The following is a 21,696-nucleotide window of genomic DNA, read 5'->3' on the forward strand; positions in this document are numbered from 1 at the left end:
CTGCCTTTTCATTTGCTTACAAATGCCGTCCAAGCACAGTTTTTTCCAGATATATAGCCTTGCTGCTGTTACTGCGAAGTGAATCAGAATTTTTAAATGATTTTTTTAAATTATCTGACTTTACACAGCATTTCATGTGAAAATATCTTAGTCAATATATAGTACAAGACCAGTTTACTTCTATTCTTCTACGTGTGTATTTGGTTTTCTTAAAATCATTGTTTGGTATTTTGAAGGGATAGGTAGTTCTGCCGTGAATGCTGAGAGCATCCTGACACTCCTGGAGAAACTAAAACATGTACATCAATTAGATGCCCAGAAGGACATGATTGTTTATACCTTACAGGTAAAGCTGATAACGTACTAGACTTCTGGTCGTGTTTTCTGATTTTGAAAGTTTCAGAACTAAGATTTGAGAGATATGGAATTAAGCAAGCAAATAAGAGTTAAAGAGCTCTCTCATAACACAATGATAGAATGATCTTGTATACCTGAGAAGCTTCCTTCTGTTACCATGTTCTTTCATTGCACAATGATTTAGTAGTTGAATGTTAGCTTTCTACACCTGGGCTGTAAGTTAAAAGACCTGTACACTCTATTTCTTTCATGGAAAATAAATTCCGCAGTCTTGCCCAAACTACTTCAGAGATTGATAGGCCATCTGAAGAGCTTTTTGTGACTGAACAAACATTTTGGTAAAACTCTTCAGGGCTGCTTACAGATATTTCCTCAGATGAGAAAGAGTAAGAGTGCATTATCCTTAAATTAGAGCTACTCCATTCACGACTGAAATCAGAAAGTATTTTCTTGTAATTGGTAGAGAATTTGCCAGACTAAAATTTGTTGATTTTTGTTTTTAATGAGAAATACAGACCAGGTTTGAGTAAATGTGGTTAGAGTGATGTGACTGAATGGTGAAGGTAGGCTCATGAGACTGACTCGCTAGTGTTCTTTACTAGGACTGTTAAATTTAATTGTTGAAGCTTTTTTTTTCTCTTTTTAAATCTTTTTATTGAATTAGTACACAAAAGGTAAACCAAATAGGCACTGATACACAGTTGCAATATAACTTTACAAGAGATATTAATACACAAAAAAAAGTTAGTACAAACAGTGCAGTTTAGATATAAAATAACCAGGTAATATAATAGTATACTAATTTTCAAATATGTCAATAAGGAAAAAAAACCCACGGTGCAAGTAAACTAAAAAGCAAAGCAAAGGAATGGGCTAACTAGGTATCAAGTAGAGTTAAACAACTTAAAACAATCACGTCCTCAAACCCGACCTCCATTAAAAACAGTTAAAAAGCAAGAAGGGAATGTAAATATGGCCAGAGAAAGGAAAAAAAAGTTACATTAAATGAAAGTGTTGAATAAAAGATCTCCAAGTCTGTTCAAATTTGACTGAAGAATCATAAAGATTACTTCTAATTTTCTCCAGATTTAAACATAGTATCGTCTGGGAAAACCAAAAGAATGTAGTTGGAGCATTAATCTCCTTCCAATGTTGTAAGATACATCTTTTCGCCATTAAAGTAAGAAATGCAATCAATCTACGGGCTGAGGGGGAAAGATTACTGGAAATTCTAGGTAATCCAAAGATAGCAGTAATAGGATGGGGAGAAATATCTATATTCAATACCTTTGAAATAATATTAAAAATATCTTTCCAAAAAGTTTCCAGAGTAGGACAGGCCCAAAACATATGAGTTAAAGAAGCTATCTCCCCATGTCATCTGTCACACAAAGGGTTAATATGAGAATAAAAACGAGCTAATTTATCTTTAGACATATGTGCTCTATGGACAACTTTAAATTGAATTAGGGAGTGTTTAGAACAGATAGAGGAAGTATTAACTAGTTGTAAAATATGCGCCCAGTCATCCACCGGAATAATAAGACCCAATTCCTTTTCCCAATCTGACCTAATCTTATCAAATGGAGCTTTCCTAAGTTTCATAATAGTATTATAAATAATAGCCGTTACACCTTTCTGACATGGATTAAGGTTAATTATAGTATCTAAAATATATGTAGGAGGTAGCGTCGGAAAGGAAGAGAGTATAGTACTTAGGAAATTTCTAACTTGGAGATATCTAAAAAAAATGTATTCTTGGTAAGTTATATTTGTTAGATAATTGCTCAAAGGACATAAGGGAACCATCTAAAAATAAATCCAAAAACCGTGAAATACCATTAGTCTTCCAAATTTGAAAGGCACAGTCAGTGGAAGAGGGAGGGAAGAATATGTTACCTAAAATAGGAATCGCAAGCCCAAATTGATTAAGATCGAAAAATTTTCGGAATTGAAACGAAATATGTAAGGTATATTTAACCATCAGGTTACAAACCAGTTTACAGCGTTTCAAATCAAAAGGAAAAGAAGAACCTAAAATGGAGCCAAGTGCAGATTGTAATTCCAATACTACCCATTTAGGAATGGATAGTGTATCTTGATCAAGTAACCAAAATTTCATGTGTCGAATATTAATTGCCCAATAATAGAATCTAAAGTTAGGTAATGCGAAACCTCCATCTCTCTTAGCTTTCTGTAGATGTATTTTACCCAGTCTCGGGTTTTTATTTTGCCAAATAAATGAAGAAATTTTAGAGTCAACTTTATCAAAAAAGAATTTGGGAACAAAAATCGGTAGTGCCTGAAATACATATAAAGATTTTGGAAGAATAAACATCTTAATAGCATTAATACGACCAATCAAAGTTAAATAAAATGGAGACCATTTAAATGAAAGTTGAGTAATATGATCGATTAAGGGTAGGAAATTAGTCTTAAATAAATCTTTATATTTACAGGTAACTTTAATCCCAAGTTATGAAAAATGATTATTAACCAATTTAAATGGAAGATTCTAATACAAGGGAAGTTGCTTATTAATCAGAAAAAGTTCACTCTTATCGAGATTTAACTTATAACCTGAAAAAAGACTAAATTGTGCTAATAAATCTAAAGCAGCAGGGATAGATTTTTGAGGATTAGAAATATATAAAAGTAAGTCATCAGCATAGAGTGATACTTTATGGGACTTTAAACCCCGAGTTAACCCAATAATATTTGGAGATTCTCAAATGGCAATTGCAAGAGGTTCTAATGCAATATCAAATAATAAGGGACTAAGAGAACAACCTTGTCTGGTACCTCGAAAATGAGGGGAAAAAAGGTGAGCTTAAAGAGTTAGTACAGACTGAGGCCATAGGAGAGTGATATACCAATTTTATCCAGGATATAAATTTCGGACTGAAATTGAACATTTCAAGCACCTTAAATAAGTAAGGCCATTCGACTCTGTCGAAGGCTTTTTCAGCGTCTAGGGAAATGACGCACTCAGGATCATTTTGTGAGGGAGTATAAACAATGTTTAACAGTATACGAATGTTATAAAAAGAGTAACGACCTTTAATAAAACCTGTTTGGTCTTCCGAAATAATATAAGGAAGTGCTTTTTCTAATCTGTTTGCTAATAATTTAGAAAAGATTTTAGAATCAACATTTAATAAGGATATTGGTCTATAAGATGCACATTGAGCAGGATCTTTATCCTTCTTTAATATTAAAGAGATCGATGCTCTATAGAAGGATTCAGGAAGTTTACTAAGTTTTAATGAGGCCTTCAAAACCCTGAATAACCAAGGGATTAATGAAGATGCAAAACATTTATAAAATTCCACGGTAAACCCATCAGGACCAGGAGCTTTCCCTGGACTCATAGAGAAAATAACCTTCTTAATCTCATCAGTTGTAAAGGAAGTGTCAAGCATAGAAGATATATCATGTGAAATCTTAGGGAAATCTAGGTTATCTAAAAAGTCATACATATATTTAGAGTCTCGTGGAAACTCTGATTGATATAAAGAGGAATAAAAATCAAGAAAAGATTGATTAATCTCAGCTTGATCAGATATCAGTTGATCATTTTGATTATAAATCTGATTAATTTGAAATTTGGAATAGTTAGTCTTCAACTGGTTACCCAACAGCTTACCAACTTTGTCACTATGTATATAAAATTCACTTCTTGTTTTCATTAATTGATTTGTAATCGAGGATGAAAGTAATAAACTATGTTCCATTTGAAGTTCAGTTCTTTGTTTATACAACTTCTTAGAGGGAGCCGTAGCGTATGTCTTATCAATTTCCTTAATCTTGTCTACAATGAACAGCTCCTCATCCTTCAACCTCTTCCTCAAAGCGGCAGAATACGAGATGATCTGACCACGAATATAAGCTTTAAAAGTGTCCCAAAGGATGTTCATAGAAATATCTTCTGTATAGTTGATTGTAAAAAAAGAGATCAATCTGTTCATTCATAAAGTTAACAAAATCCGAGTCCTGAAGCAACAACGAATTAAAACGCTATTGTCTATTATTTGGTGTGTTGGCCAATATTTTAATAGAAAGTTTAAGTGGAGCATGATCTGAAATGGTTATAGAGTCATATTCACATTTGACCACTGAAGGAATAAGACGAGAGTCAATAAAAAAATAATCGATTCTTGAATAGGAATGGTGAACATGTGAAAAAAAGGAAAAATCTTTTTCCTGAGGGTGCAAAAAACGCCAAATGTCCGTCGATCCGGAATCTGAAAGGAATGAGTTAATCAAGGTTGCAGATTTATTGGGTAAGGTCCGTAAAGGAGCCGAACGATCCAAAGATGGAGATAAGCAAGTATTAAAATCCCCGCCCCAAATTAGTGAAAACTCATTCAAATTGGGGAAGAAATTAAATAATGATTTATAAAATTCCGGACAGTCCATGTTGGGAGCGTAAACATTAACCAAAACTACCTTTTTATCAAACAGTAAACCACTAACTAATAGAAATTTGCCATTCGGATCAGAAATAATATCGTGTTGTACAAAAGTGATTGAGGGATCTATAAAAATAGAAACCCCTCGAATCTTAGCGTTGGAATTCGAATGGAAGTGTTGATCCTTCCAGAATTTGAAAAAACGTAATCTGTCCCCCCTCCGCACATGGGTCTCTTGTAAAAATAGAACATGTGCTTTAAGTCTCCGGAATACTTTAAAAACTTTTTTCCTTTTTATTGGATGATTAAGACCATTAGTATTCCAAGAGACAAGATTAATAGTAGACTCCATAAACCCTAAAGTCAACCCGCAAAAAGAGGAGGATTGACAATAGGTTCAAGCCATGCACCCGGAAAGGGAACAGAACAAACAAGAGATAACGGGAAGGAGAACGCGACCAATAGTTCAGTAATATAAGTAGCCCAAGAGAAAAAAAACTAAAAAGTGAAGCCCCTCCCACCCACCCTCGAACCCCCAAAGCTAAATCTAAGATAGACCAGCCAGAAAGAAGCAAGCACTAGAACTACCCCTATGACTTCCGATAGACACTCGCTAAAAAAGTATATATATAAGAGGATCAGCTAAAGTTATAAAACAGTAGAAAAATTTTAAAAAGTACACCAATTAAAGCAAACCCGATATAATATAAAGAAAAAACAGGTAAATATAAAGAAAACCATTAACCAACAACATACCATGTAGTTAAACAAGAAAATAAGACAATTAACATAGACTAGTGAGGAAAACTACAAAAAGTACGTTTGAAAACTACAAAATTTAAGGCCTTAAAGGAAATACATAAAATGATGCAGAGGAAATAACCACCCAGAATCCCGAAGGAAAAAGAAAGGAATGATGCAGTTAGAAAAAAATTTGGCAGCCATATTAATTAACCGAAAAAAAACTTTTCTGCCCTCATATAAAGGAAAAAAATTAAAAAAAACAGATTAACTGCATTCGAACAAATAGAGATGGTTTAATAATTGCGATTAAGATGTTGAAGGCGAAAATTGATCAAGGTAACTCTGGGCTTCCGATGGAGAGTCGAAAAAACGGGAAGAGCCATCAGGCAAACGAATCTTCAAACGTGCAGGATAAAGCAACACTGGTTTTGAATCCATCTTGTAGAGTTCCAACATCACAGATCTATAACGGACACGTTGATCCCGAACCGACTTACTAAAATCCTTTACCAGCCGGAACCGAAGCTGTGAGTAATCAATGTAACCTTTAGGTCGAGCGAATGGAAGCAATTTCTCCTTGTCTTGAAAATAATGAAATCGTAAAATAACATGCCGAGGTTTATCTGACTTAGACGAATATAATGGGACTCTGTGAGCCCAATCCAATAGTGGTGGTTGGTCAGGAAATAAGGTAGGGAACGCATCTTTTAAAAGTTGAGAAAAGAACTTTACAGGGTCATCAGATTCAGCAGCTTCACGAATACCAATAATTCGAATATTCTGTCGTCGCATTCTGCATTCTAAGTCCAAGTTTTTAAAAGTCAGAAAGTCAAGTTTTTTCTTCATTCCAGTAATTGTCTCTTCAATTTTCCCCATCTTGAGTTCATTTTGTTGTGTGGATTTTTGAAGATTAGATATAGCAGTCTGATGTTCCATGATAGATGTTTCCATTTTATCGATTACATCAATAATTTTCTGCAGTTTAGTTGAAATTTCCACATGAATCAGATCCGTTATAGTAGTTGAAATTTCCGTTTGAATCAGATCCGATATAGCTTTCAAAGTTTACGCTGGTTCAGTCGGAGGAGGATCGGTAACTTTCGGTCTAACCGGAGATTTGCCTTCTTTCCCGTTCTTAGACACGGCAGATCTTAAAAACATCCAAATATCAAAAAAAAAAGAATTTGTTGCAAGGAGTTATGAAAATCGGTGCCTTAATGGTTGGCTTAAATGTAGCTGATCATAGGAAAAAACTCAGAGGTAATAGAGCGAGTCAAGAAGATGACTTCAGTCCATGAGCGCTACCGGAAGTCCCCAATTGTTGAAGCTTTCTGACCAAATATGTTATTGTGAAGATAGATTGAAATAGACAAATAAATAACTGACATTTATTTTCATTGTAATATTTCCTGATTTTTAAAAACTTAGAACTGTCACATTGTATACAACAAGACTTACTTTGATTTGTGACTCAAACTTAATGGGAATTAGTCTTGCGGCCTAAGGTAGTTCTGGTGAGCATCTGAGCATGGGCTTGATTGACTACTGTTTGGGAAATGGGTCAGTTCATCTGAAATGGAGAGATTCCAGGCCCTTTCAGTTCTTTGAATTGCAAATCTACAACATTTTCTAACATAGTTTATTAAAAGCTATTATAAAATTCATGGAATTATGTTTGGAGTGAGGTTCATCCTAAACGATTTGAAGTTGCCATGTGATCTGCAAGAAATACCAAATTGTAATTTATGAACTTCAGAGTTGTAATGGATTTTTGATTTTTGATTTTTAAATGATATTTTGAGTATCCTGCAGTCATCTTCCACTGTTCTGTTGAAGGTTTATCACAAGCAGTAAGCCCTTGTTATATTCATCACAATGCGAATGTTGTCATTATGTAATCTAATACAAGTGAAAATCAGTGCTGGAAATATTCAGCATGTCCGACTGTAGGGAAAAGGAATGAAGCAAACATTTCATATCAAAGATCCTTTGTCAGAAAAATGACTTTTGTCACAGATGCAGTTTGACATGCTGAGTACTTCCATAACCTTCTGTTTTTATTTTATTATCTAAACTATGCAATGAATTGACAGTTATTTGGGTTACATCTGGAATAATTGCAGAACCTTTCCTTAAAATCAATGGACTTTTGTCAAAAAAAAAGATTTCACTCCAGTTCACCTGGGAGAAATAGTTAACTTGTAAGAAAACTTTATACTTTAGATAGTCTCAGGTAGCCTTGCCATATAGCTTTCAAAACTATAGTATGGTTAATGTGAATGAAAGGTGAGACATTTGCACCATGTGCTCTCCAGATAGAACATTTGAAGGAATAAATGTACATCTATATATTTCCAGATGTTTGATGTTGTGAAAAGGCTGAGAGAGAAATCGAGCCCCAGTTCAGCAGACATTGACATCCAAAGGGCAAATGAGGTAATGCTATTTTGACTTTATTTTGTTATACGTAGGAAAACAAAGCTGAGCAGTCTGCTGGTTTCCTGTCTCAGCTTTGACTCTGCCAAGCTAAAGCCAGTTAACTTCATAGTTTTAAAAAATCCTTTCAACATGTTGATGGCAGCTGAACAAAGTAACTGAGGGTACTTGTCTTAGTTTATAGATGCTCAATGGATGGTTTGAGTAGTGGCTGAAGCAATTGATGTAACTCAGAGGTAGTGAGGCGAAGGTTATGAATTCAAGTTCACAGTCTAGGTTGACAATCCAGAGCGGTGTTGGTGGAGTTGCTGCTTTGTGAGCTTCGTGTCTCATGGATGAAACATTAAACTGAGACCCCACTAACCATTACAATGCAAATATTCAAAGAAACTTAAGGGAACTGTCCAGAAAATCAGAGTGAATGTTTATCCCATGTCCCAAAAAAAAATCTGGTCATTAGCACAATACATTGTTATGAGAAGCACATACAGTACAAATTGCAGTGTTTCCTTTTTATAATAGGAAAGATGTCAATAAAATTGAGAGCGTATAGAGGAGATTTACTAGAATGTTGCCTGGGTTTCATCTTCTAAGTTACAGAGAAAGGTTGAACAAGTTAGGTCTTTATTCTTTGGAGCGTAGAAGGTTGAGGGGGGACTTGATAGAGGTATTTAAAATTATGAGGGAGATAGATAGAGTTGACATGGATAGACTTTTTCCATTGAGAGTGGGGGAAATTCAAACAAGAGGACATGAGTTGAGAGTTAAAGGGCAAAGGTTTAGGGGTAACATGAGGGGGAACTTCTTTACTCAGAGAGTGATAGCTGTGTGGACGAGCTTCCAGCAGAAGTGGTTCAGGCAGGTTTAAAGTTAAATTGGATAGATATATGGACAGGAAAAGAATGGAGGGTTATGAGCTGAGTGCAGGTCGGTGGGACTAGGTGAGAGTAAGAGTTCAACATGGACTAGAAGGGCCAAGTTGGCCTGTTTCCGTGCTGTAATTGTTATATGGTTAAATGTTATATGGTGATATAATTGTGGCTACGCTTCAAAAGTACTACTTTGATTGTAAAATGCAAGTTGTGCACATTGTTGCATGAAGTTCTTTTTTGCACTCTAGTCCATACAGGACAAAGATAAGGCTGAGAGAAAACGGAAAGCAGATGCTGCCAAATTATATCGACAGAAGATCATGGCACAGATGTCTGCAATGCAGAAAAACTTCATTGAATCAAACAAACACCTATATGAAAAGGTGACAGAAGTTCAAAAACAAGGAGCAATCATAGCTGAGAATGAAAGGTATGTGACACAAAAGGACAAGCAGCCATTCTAATTCTGCTATGTGATGCAAAGGAAAGATGAAGAAATAGGTAGTCAACAGTAGAATGGCCCTGGAAAAGTCAGCATTCTGCTTAGTTTCTACACATCCCTGTTATAATTTTAAAAGCTTCCTTTTTGTATATTCTTGTAGGGAAAAGCTCCAGTCTAAGATTCTGCCTGGATAGTTATTACTTCCCAATTCAAGTGATATTCTTAGTCTTCCTGCAGTAATTAAATATTCATTTTGTAACTTAGCATCAGCTTGCAGTGCTCAAATTAAAATGTTTCTGCATAACTTTAATAACAGTTGCCTGCCTTTGCATTACATTTACCAGAAAATTAACCTTAATACCTCACTTGCACACTCATTGCAATGCCTTAGTATTTCATCTGTATTCCCAGATTTGTTCTTCTTTTCCATGTACATTATAAAAATAAATGGCTTCTTATTTGTATGAAAATGCACATTCAATCTTATTCATCATTTGCACGGGTTACCATTTTAATGCCTTTTCATGAATTGCATGTGTGTAAAGTACTGTGCAAAAATCTTAAATATATATATGTGTGTGTGTGTATATGTGTGTGTGTGTATATATATATACACGCGCACACACACACACGATGTCTAAGACCTTTGCACCGTACTGTAAAATTTTCATAATATTTGCAAATTCATTTCTCAAGTCTAAATCACTTCTTGCAACTTAGGGGTTCAGAGATGTACTTCTGTTCAATTCCTTCCAGTCCATAGATAGTTTTTATCACCTGGTGTTTCTGTGAGGCATGATGTCAGTCGTGGGTAAATTACTGAAAGATATTCTGCAAGTAAAGTTACAGTGGATTCTGGTTAAAATTGGGATACACTGGAGTGGAGCCAGAATATTTTGGCCCAATTAAGTGGCTTCCCCATTAGCCAAAGTTTCATGAAAATAATTTTTTAAAGTTTAAAAAAAGACAAAATACATTTACCTGAGTTACAAATAACTTTTGTTATATTTTTGAGGTACAGCGCAGAATAGGTCCTTTCGCCCTTTGAGCCAACAACTCCCAATTTAATCTGAGCCTAATCGCAGGACAATTTGCAATGACCATTTAACCTACCAACCCCTACGTCTTTGGTCTGTGAGAGGAAGGCAGAGCACCCAAGGAAGGGCTATGCATTCCATGGTGAGGGTGTACAGACTCCTTACAGATAACATGAGAATTGAACTCCGACACCCAAGATGTAATAGCATCCCTCTAACCGTTACACTACCGTGGTAGCCATGGTGCCATGTACTTTTGATTGACTATAAATGAACAAAATTTGTACAGATACCTAATGCAGATAATGTACTACCTGCATACAGTGCTATTGCTGATTGTGTCCTTCAAATCCTCATTTTCATTGTAGCATTCAAGATAATTGACAATACCTTCAAATTCTTTGTAGTCACTAACTTGTTGAAGCAGCAAAACCGTTTCATTTTCACTCCTACCCATTTCTAGTATCTTCAAGCCTGAATGCTTGAAACTGCAGTGAGCAAAACAGTTCTGAATTGTCTTACTGTTTATTACTTGCCAATTATCAGTGACAAAAATCACTGCTTTTTGAACACAAACACACAAGTGACACTATTTAAAAACTGTTCGCTCTAAGCATGATGTAGTGTCTAACAGCCAGATGACTTGCATGCGACTGGCACTAGTTAGAAAATGTTCAGCAACAGTCTTCTGTCCCAATTAAGTGGAATAGCGTCCCAAATAAACAAAGGGAATCCCAGCTACCATCTCAATTAGATTTTGTTTTTTGTGAGTTGTCCCAAATAAGTGGCGACACTGATTAATTGAGGGCCCAATTAACTGAAATCCACTGTATTTGGATAGTCAGGACATGTTTAGTCAATGTGGCTTTGTGCATGTTAGGTCATGTCTAACCAATTTTAGAGTTTTTTGAGAAGGTTACCAAGAAAGTGATGAAGTAAAGGCAGTGGATGTTGTCCACATACACTTTAGCAAAGCCTTTGACAAGGCCTGAATGGGAGGTTGATCAAGAAGGTTCTGTTGCTTGGCATTCAGGATGAGATAGTAAATTAGATTTGACATTGGCTTTGTGGGACAAGTCAGAGAGATGGTTGCCTATCTGAGTGAAGGCTGTGTCTAGTGGTGTGCTGCAGGGTCCATTGTTGTTTGTCATCTATATTAATGATTTGGATGATAATGTGGTAAATTGGATCAGCAAACTTGCTGATGACACCAAGATTGGGCCATAGTAGACAGCGAGGAAGACTACCAAAGCTTACAGTGAGATCGGGACCAGCTGGAAAAACGGGCTGAAAAAAATGAGATGGAATTTTTTGTGAGATGTTGCATTTTGGGAGGACAAACCAGGTAGGATTAGACAGTTAAAGTAGGGCACTGAGGAGTGTGATAGAACAAAGGAATCTGGGAATACAGATCCATAATTCCTTTTGGCTTGTGTCACATTCTTTCATAAATCAAAGTATTGAGTACAGGAGTTGGGATGTTATATTGAAGTTTATAATTCATTGGTGAAAGTAAATTTGGAACATTGTGTTCAACTCTGATCACCTACCTGCAGGAAAGATATCAGTAAGCTTGAAAGAGTACAGAGAAAATTGACAAGGATGTTGTCAGGACTTGAAGACCTGAGTTGTAGGGAAAGGTTGAATAAGTTAGGACTTTATTTCCTGGAGTGCAGGAGAAGGAGAGGAGATCTTTTGCAGGTAAATAAAATTGAGAGAGGTATAGATAGGGTAAATTGAAGTAGGCTTTTTCCATTGAGGAGTGAGACTAGAACAAGAGGTATTAGGTTAAGGTGAAATATTTAAGGGGAACCTAAGGGGGAACAACTTTACTTGGGGTGGTGAGAATGTGTAATGAGCTGCCAACAGAAGTGGTGGATGGGGTTTCGTTTGCAACATTTAAGAGAAGTTTGGATAAGTACATGGATAGGAGGGGCATGGAGGGTTATGATCCAGGTGCAAGACTAGATGGGCTGAAGGGCCTTTTGCTGTGCAGTACTACTGACTTTTTTGGACATACAAGTCCCAAGTGAAAGAGAAAATGTATTTTCCTATAAATTCACGGATTAGGAAGTTAGTCTGATATTTTTCAAAGTGCATAAAGGGAAATGTATTAAACACAAAACATTATTTTTCCCATGTAATAAAGCTGCTTTTTAAAATCCATATGCAATTTGTTTTTCCTCAGCATTCCTCTGGTGGAAGCTTCTGGTATAGCGCTGGGACCGATGCAAGGTGCAACAGCAACCGAGAAAATAATACTGACCTGCATCTTGTGTCAGGAAGAGCAGGAAGTGAAAACAGATGAAATGGCCATGGTACTAGCAGCTTGTGTTCAGAGATCAACGGCCTTGACAAAACATAGGTGTCGAATCATAACAAGTATAGGAGGTAAAGCCACGTTCTTTGGAAAAAATAATGTTCCCTCAACTTTTAATCTGAAACGCAAGGGGAATTTCTGATTAAGTCACAAAGCCTCCAGCCACCTGGTGTACACTTGTGAGCGCTAATCATTAAGTGGGAATTCGAAATAAGGTTTATTCTTCCAACCAGACCCAACTTCTTTTCTTCCCACACCATTCCTGTCCATAATTTACTCTGCTGAGTAATCAACACACTCTATCCCAAAAATAGCAAATGACGAGTTAACCAGAGGTTTTACACTGGCCTCAGTCTGGTGTCAGTTATTGGGTTTTGGGCCCATAAATTACCCCTGTAGCTGGATACGTGGTTGGAAGCACTCTAACTTTTGTTTCTCTTCATGCACCCACATTGAGTTAGCACTATGTACAAGGTGGAAAGGTATACTGTCCATTGCATTTAACATTCATTGTCAAGGCAGAGCATGGTTGTGATTATTGTTATCCATGAGTACAAAGTACACCTGTATTTGATATCTCAGCCTTTTTTATTTAGCCCTTGGTATGCATGGTATTTCCTGATCAAATCATAGGCTCTGTATTACTTTAATAATAGCAGAACCATCAGCCATTAGTATTATTGTAATCTGAATCTAACAAAAACAATGTGAATGTTTGCACTCAACACACATCAAAGTTGCTGGTGAACGCAGCCTGCCTGGCCTGCTGCGTTCACCAGCAACTTTGATGTGTGTTGCTTGAATTTCCAGCATCTGCAGAATTCCTGTTGAATGTTTGCACTGATATGCCATTATATTCCTTTCAGATCACAGAATCAGAATTGTACCCCACGTAAATTGACCTTTTGGGCCTACCTCCTCATACCATCCATAATGCCTATAAGATCTATTCTCATTTACCCACATCAGGCCCATATCCTCCTTCTCTCTCAAATCCCACTCAAAGTGCCTATCAAGTGCCTTTTAAGTTTTGCAGAGGTACCTGCCTCCACAACTACTTCTGTGAGCTCATACCAGAAATTATGACTTGCTGTGTTTTTGAAAAAAAACTTGCCCCTCAGATCTTTAAATTTCTCCCATCTCATCTTAAAACGTTAGTTTTGGAATACCCTGTCCTGGCAGAAAAACTGATCATCTATCCTATCTATGTAATTTGTAAACCTCTATAAAGTTAGCCTTCAGCCTCATACACTGTAGTAAGAATAAGGCCAGCCTATCCAATCTCTCATTTTACCTCTAACCCTTCATTTCAGACAACATACTGGTGAAGAGGTGTGGCAATGAGATAGCCTAAGTGCTCTGCATTAAAGCATTACTTTTGACATACAGTCTCTATGCTCCTTTTGGAAATACAACAGCTAATTTGTACCCAGCAATTTCCTATAAGTGATGATTTAATAATTTTCTTAAGAATTGGTAGCAACATTGGAGATAACTTAGCTCTTTAGAAGTAGTGACAGGAGAGTTTTTATGTGTCCCTAAGAGAGCAAATGATAGGTTGATTTAACATCTGAATGATAACATCGCTGTAGTAAGCTGTTGGGGTATCAGCTGAGAATATTGTGAAATCTCTGGAGTGGAACTGGAATCTACAATGGACTATCAGCTGATTGCTGACACAGTTAAGATGCAAGAATCAAGTACATTTTTTCCATATGGTACAGTTTTTGAAATTACTGCAATAGTGTGAATTTGGTGTGTTTGATTAAAATTTCCTGCTAAAATAAGGATTGTGACATTTGGGAGCAGGAACTTACAGGAGAAATTAAGGAAGCAGCCGCTGCTGAAGTCTCTCTGTGGCACTGATAAGTGTGGAATCTGATTTCCTCAAAGAAAATTAACATAGAGTTGAAACGATCTTTATTGACTTCATTTATTTTAGTGTTTGGTTATGTTTAAAGTAATTAATAGTTTATCTTATTATGGGCTTTGTCTCTCTCAGTCATAATTGTTCACTTTGGGTGAAGGGACTTGCTGTTGCTTCAACAATTACTGCAAACCTGCCACTGAGGGACCATCATTAGAAATATGGAAAATCTGTGGTCAAATAGCGCTGTTTGTAACATTGCCATGTGTTTGTATTCACATTGAAACAACACCAAGCTTTTGGAAGGAATTTGTATTCGATTTGGTTTGGATCATAATACAGAATTGCTCCAGATTTTAATTCAATTGTTTTAGTTAAACTTAGTGATGTACCAAATCAGTTGTCATTGCTATTGTTCAGGAATGTTTGACCAAAAGCAACTGAGATTGATTTAAATTTTTGGTTCCATCTATTACCCATCTAACAACATCTAATTTCTATATGTCATGCATTCCAAGTGAAGGTGCTTTCTGAGGGGATTTGAAATCATTGGTTTTAGACTGTGCATTTATTTAGTATTGACAAAAACTAAATTTGTTTGCTTATTGCTTACTTATTTACTTATTGCTTTGTTCATTTCCAGTATTGTTTACCTTTATTACAGCTTTCTTCAGGATATCTATTGACACAAAACCAAACACATTGCCTATAATAGGGTGGGGAAAAACTGATCAAAATCAAGATCCTTTATCAGATAAGGGATTAAATGGTTATGGATCCATATTTTCACATAGTTTAATTGCACCTAGAAAACTCTTTCATCTCATATAATGGCTGCTGAGGAGTGAAACACCCTAAATCTGTGATCAGTTGTATTCCACTGGATATGTCTGACAATCTATTTGAAGCAAAGATTTGAGCTTCACATCACCCATAATATGACTTATTGACAGGTAACTGGGTGACTGTCAGGAGAGGGAAGGGGAATAGACAGAAAGAGCAGAGCACCCCTGTGGCCGTTCCCATCAACAATAAGTATACTGTTTTGGTATGGTGGAGGATTACAAATACCTGGGGATATGAATTGACAATAAACTGGACTGGTCAAAGAACACTGAGGCTGTCTACAAGAAGGGTCAAAGGCGTCTCTATTTCCTGAGGAGACTGAGATCCTTTAACATCTGTCAGACAACGCTGAGCATGTTCTGCGAGTCTGTGGTAGCCAGTGCGATCATGTTTGCTGTCGTGTGCTGGGGCAGCAGGCTGAGGGTAGCAGACACCAACAGAATCAACAAATTCATTCGTAAGGCCAGTGATGTTGTGGGGATGGAACTGGACACTCTGACGGTGGTGTCTGAAAAGAGGATGCTGTCCAAGTTGTATGCCATCTTGGACAATGACTCCCATCCACTACATAATGTACTGGGTGGGCACAGGAGTACTTTCAGCCAGAGACTCATTCCACCGAGATGCAACACTGAGCGTCGTAGGATGTCATTCCTGCCTGTGGCCATCAAACTTTACAATTCCTCCCTTGGAGGGTCAGACACCCTGAGCCAATAGGCCGGTCCTGGACTTATTTCCTGGCATAATTTACATATTACTATTTAATTATTTATGGTTTTATTACTATTTATGGTGCAACTGTAACGAAAACCAATTTCCCCTGGGATCAGTAAAGTATGACTATACTGTTGGTGGGGACGACTTACCAGGGACAAGTTGTAGTGGTCACGTTTCTGGCACCGAGACTGAACCCTCAGCTCAGAAAGGAAGGAGGGAAAAGAGGAGAGCAGTAGTGATAGGAGATTCAAAGGTTATGGTGAGAAGGCGGGGGAGTGGGACTAAATGGGAGAATGGATCAGCTCATGATAAAATGTCGGAGCAGACTCTGGGCCGAATGGCCAACTTCTGCTCCTTTGTCTTATGATCTTATGGGATTTGATATTTAGGGGGACAGATAAGAGGTTCTGTGGGAGAGATAGAGAATCCCGGATGGCCTGTTGCCTCCCTGGTGCCAGGATCCACAATATCTCGGATCGAGTTCTCAGTGTTCTCAGGAGAGAGGGTGAGCAGCCAGATGTTGTGGTCCACATGGAGACCAATGACATAGGTAGGAGTAGGGATGAGGTCCTGAAGAAGGAATATAGGGAGTTAGGAAAGAAGTTAAAAAGCAGGACCTCAAAGGAGGTAACCTCAGGATTGCTGCCTGTGCCATGAGACAGAGAGGTTAGGAACAGGAAGGTATGGCAGATGAATGCATGGCTGAAGGGTTGGTGCAGGGGACAGGGGTTCAGGTTTCTGGATCATTGGGATCTCTTCTGGGGAAGGTCTGACCTGTACAAAAAGGACGGACTGCACCTGAACTGGAAAGGGACCAATATCCTGGCGCAAACAACAGGAATACTGCAGATGCTGGAAATTCAAGCAACACACATCAAAGTTGCTGGTGAACGCAGCAGGCCAGGCAGCATCTCTAGGAAGAGGTGCAGTCGACGTTTCAGGCCGAGACCCTTCGTCAGGACTAACTGAAGGAAGAGTGAGTAAGGGATTTAAAAGTTGGAGGGGGAGGGGGAGATGCAAAATGATAGGAGAAGACAGGAGGGGGAGGGATAGAGCCAAGAGCTGGACAGGTGATAGGGGATACGAGAGGATCATGGGACAGGAGGTCCGGGAAGAAAGACAAGGGAGGGGGGGACCCAGAGGATGGGCAAGAGGTATATTCAGAGGGACAGAGGGAGAAAAAGGAGAGTGAGAGAAAGAATGTGTGCATAAAAATAAGTAACAGATGGGGTACGAGGGGGAGGTGGGGCCTTAGCGGAAGTGGGGCCTTAGCGGAAGTTAGAGAAGTCGATGTTCATGCCATCAGGTTGGAGGCTACCCAGACGGAATATAAGGTGTTGTTCCTCCAACCTGAGTGTGGCTTCATCTTTACAGTAGAGGAGGCCGTGGATAGACATGTCAGAATGGGAATAGGATGTGGAATTAAAATGTGTGGCCACTGGGAGATCCTGCTTTCTCTGGCGGACAGAGCGTAGATGTTCAGCAAAGCGGTCTCCCAGTCTGCGTCGGGTCTCGCCAATATATAAAAGGTCACATCGGGAGCACCGGACGCAGTATATCACCCCAGTCGACTCACAGGTGAAGTGTTGCCTCACCTGGAAAGACTGTTTGGGGCCCTGAATGGTGGTAAGGGAGGAAGTGTAAGGGCATGTGTAGCACTTGTTCCGCTTACACGGATAAGTGCCAGGAGGGAGATCAGTGGGGAGGGATGTGGGGGACGAATGGACAAGGGAGTTGTGTAGGGAGCGATCCCTGCGGAATGCAAAGAGAGGGGGGGAGGGAAAGATGTGCTTAGTGGTGGAATCCCGTTGGAGGTGGCGGAAGTTACGGAGAATAATATGTTGGACCCGGAGGCTGGTGGGGTGGTAGGTGAGGACCAGGGGAACCCTATTCCTAGTGGGGTGGTGGGAGGATGGAGTGAGAGCAGATGTACGTGAAATGGGGGGCAGGTTTGCCGGAGCTGTTGGGGAGGGTTTAAACTAGTTTGGCAGGGGAGTGGGAATCAGAATGTGAGTGCAGGGATTAGGGTAGAAGGACAAGGGCATGATGCTGTGTATTCTGAGTTGGTGAGGAAAGACAGGCAGGGGACAAAACATAAATGTAGCCAGTTAGAGGGGTTGAAACGTGTCTATTTCAACGCTAGGAGTATTGGAAATAAAGGGGATGAACTTGGAGCATGGATCAGTACAGTACATGGAACTACGATGTTGTGGCCATTACTGAAACTTGGCTGGAGGAAGGGCAGGATTGGCTGATGCAGGTACCGGGGTTTTAAAAGGAATAGGATGGGAGGTGGGGGGTGGGCAGTAGTATTACTGGTCAGGGATAGTATCATGGCTATAGAAAGGGAGGACGCTGCAGAGGGAGTGTCCACTGAGTCGTGTGGGTGGAAGTCAGAAATAAGGAGGGATCAATCACTGTGCTGGGAGTAGTCTATAGGCCCCCAAATAGCCCTCGGGACACCGAGGAGCAGATAAGCAGCCTGACTTTAGAATGGTGCAGGAATTACAAGGTTGTAGTTATGGGTGATTTTAACTTACTTCATATTGACTGGCACCTCCTGACTGCAAGGGGGATAGATGGGGCTGAATCTGTCAGGTGTGTTCAAGCAGGATTCCTGACACAGTACGTGGACCGGCCGACGAGAGGAGAGGCCATACTGGATCTAGTTCTGGGTAATGAACCTGGTCAGGTGGCAGACTTCTTGAGGGAGCATTTTGGTGAGAGTGACCACAACTCCCTCAGCTTCAGCATAGCTATGGAAAAGGATAAAAACAGACATTGGGGACATTAAATGGGGAAAGAATTCAAAGTTCTGAGATGCAACGGGACTTGGGAGTCCTCGTACAGGATACCCTTAAAGTTAACCTCCAGGTTGAGTCAGTAGTGAAGAAGGCGAATGCAATGTTGGCATTCATTTCTAGAGGAATATAGTATAGGAGCAGGGATGTGATGTTGAGGCTCTATAAGGCACTGGTGAGACCTCACATGGAGTACTGTGGCAGTTTTGGTCTCCTTATTTAAGAAAGGATGTGCTGACGTTGGAGAGGGTACAGGGAAGATTCACTGGAATGATTCCGGGAATGAGAGGGTTAACATATGAGGACGTTTGTCCGCCCTTGGACTGTATTCCTTGGAGTTTAGAAGAATGAGAGGAGACCTCATAGAAACATTTCGAATGTTAAAAGGCATGGACAGAGTGGATGTGGCAAAGTTGTTTCCCATGATGGGGGAGTCTAGTACAAGAGGGCATGACTTAAGGATTGAAGGGCGCCCATTCAGAACAGAAATGCGAAGAAATTTTTTTAGAGGGTGGTGAATCTATGGAATTTGTTGCCACGGGCAGCAGTGGAGGCTAAGTCATTGGGTGTATTTAAGGCAGAGATTGATAGGTATCTGAGTAGCCAGGGCATCAAAGGTTATGGTGAGAAGGCGGGGGAGTGGGACTAAATGGGAGAATGGATCAGCTCATGATAAAATGGCGGAGCAGACTTGATGGGCCGAATGGCCTTCTGCTCCTTTGTTTTATGGTCTTAAAATGAGAAAGTGCTTAACTGGGAAGGGCTAACTATGAAGGAATGAGGCAGGAATTAGCGAGAGTAAATTGGAAACAGATGTTCAAGGGTGAAAGCACAGAAGTAATGTGGAGGAAGTTTAGGGACCACTTGTGCTGGGTTCAGGATAGGTTTGTCCCACTGAGACAAGGAAAAAAATGATGGGAAAAGGGAACCGTGGCTGACGAAACACGTGAGGCAACCCGTCAAGAGGAAGAAGGAAGCATATGTTAGATATAAGAAGCAGGAAGCAGGAGGGTCTCATGAGAAATATAGGATAGTCAGGAAGGAGCTTAAGAAAGGACTTAGGAGAGCTCGAAGGGGGCATGAGAAGGCCTTGGCATATAAGATTAAGGAGAACCCCAAGGCATTCTATGCGTACGTGAAGAACAGAAGGATGACAAGAATGAAGGCGAAAGGATAAAGAAGGCAACATGTGCCTGGAGGCGGAGGAGGTTGAGAAGGTCCTAAATGAATACTTTGCTTCAGTATTTACAAGTGAAGAGGACCTTGATCAGGGTGAGGTTGAAATAGAACAGGCCTGTGTGCTGGACAATGTGAAGATTACAACTCCTTCCTTGGATGGTCAGACACCCTGAGCCAATAGGCTAGTCCTGGACTTACTTCATAATTTACTGGCATAATTTACATATTACTATTTAACTATTTATGGTATTATTACTACTTATTATTTATGGTGCAACTGTAACGAAAACCAATTTCCCCCGGGATCAATAAAGTATGACTGTGACTATGACTATAAGATTAAGGAAGAAGTAGTGTTGGATCTTCTTAAAAACATCAAGATTGATAAGTCCCCAGGGCTGGATGTGATATACCCCAGGTTGCTGTGGGAAGTGAGAGAAGAGATTGCTGGAACAGTAGCTATGATCTTTGAAGCTTCTTTGGTTGTAGGGGAGGTGCCGGAGGATTGGAGAATGGCAAATGTAGTTTCCTTGTTTAAAAAAGGTAATAGGGAGAATCCTGGGAACTATAGACCGATGAGTCTTGTGTACAAACTATTGGAAAGGATTCTTAAGGATAGGATCTACAAGCATTTGGAGAAGTACACTCTACTCAAGGATAGTCAACATGGCTTTGTGAAGGGAAGGTCGTGCCTCACAAGCCTAATTGAGTTTTTTGAAGAGGTAACAAAAGAAATTGATGAGGGTAGGGCAGTAGATGTGGTCAACATGGATTTTAGCAAGGCATTTGACAAGGTCCCCCACGAGAAACTCGTCCAGAAAGTCATGAGGCATGGGATCAGTGGAACCTTGGCTGTTTGGATAAAAAATTGGCTTACAGGAGGAAAGCAGAGGGTAGTAGTGGAAGGAAAGTATTCTGCCTGGAGTTCGGTGACTAGTGGAATGCCGCAAGGATCTGTCCCGGGACCCCTGCTCTTTGTGATTTTTATAAATGACCTGAATAAAGAGGCAGAAGGATGGGTGAGTAAGTTTGCAGATGACTTGAAGATTGGAGAAGTTGTGGATGGAGCTGTAGGTTGTCAAAGGGTACAAGAGGATATAAACAGGATGCGGAGTTGGACAGAAAAGTGGCAGATGGAGTTCAATCCAGATAAGTGTAAGTGTGAGTTTAAGAGTGTGGATGAACAGAGGAACCTTGGGGTTCAAATCCATACATCTCTCAAGGTCGCTGCACAGGTCGATAGGATAGTTAAGAAGGCCTATGGGATGCTAGGCTTCATTAATAGGGGGATTGAGTTCAAGAGTAGAGAGGTCATGTTGCACTCTACAAATCTCTGGTGAGACCACACTTAAGAGTATTGCGTTCAGTTCTGGTCACCTCATTATAGGAAGAATGTGGAGGCTATGGAGAGGGTGCAGAGGAGATTTATCAGGATGTTGCCTGGATTGGAAAACAAGTCTTATGAGGCAAGTTGACCAGAGCTGGGACTTTTCTCTTTGGGGCGTAGAATGATGAGAGGGGACTTGATAGAGGTCTGCAAGATTATGAGAGCCATGGATAGGGTGGATAGCCAGTACCTGTTTCCCAGGGCATGAATAGCAAACACCAGAGGGCATATGTACAAAGTTAAGGGAGGGAAGTTTAGGGGAGACATCAGGGGTAAGTT

The 21,696-nt window shown here is 39.4% G+C and overlaps 1 protein-coding gene across 2 annotated transcripts in view; it reads left to right on the top strand.

Moving 5' to 3' along the window:
• ubr1 (ubiquitin protein ligase E3 component n-recognin 1) overlaps positions 1–21,696 on the top strand; it is a 294,835-nt gene that overhangs the window by 185,555 nt on the left and 87,584 nt on the right. For both annotated transcript variants that reach the window (XM_063054144.1, XM_063054153.1), the window contains 4 exons: positions 237–346; positions 7,872–7,949; positions 9,070–9,251; positions 12,489–12,691. In XM_063054144.1, coding sequence (XP_062910214.1) covers positions 237–346; positions 7,872–7,949; positions 9,070–9,251; positions 12,489–12,691 — 573 coding nt within the window. The remainder of the gene's footprint in view (positions 1–236; positions 347–7,871; positions 7,950–9,069; positions 9,252–12,488; positions 12,692–21,696) is intronic.

Source organism: Mobula hypostoma, chromosome 1 (assembly GCF_963921235.1).
Source record: "Mobula hypostoma chromosome 1, sMobHyp1.1, whole genome shotgun sequence".
NCBI classification, from domain to species: domain Eukaryota; kingdom Metazoa; phylum Chordata; class Chondrichthyes; order Myliobatiformes; family Myliobatidae; genus Mobula; species Mobula hypostoma.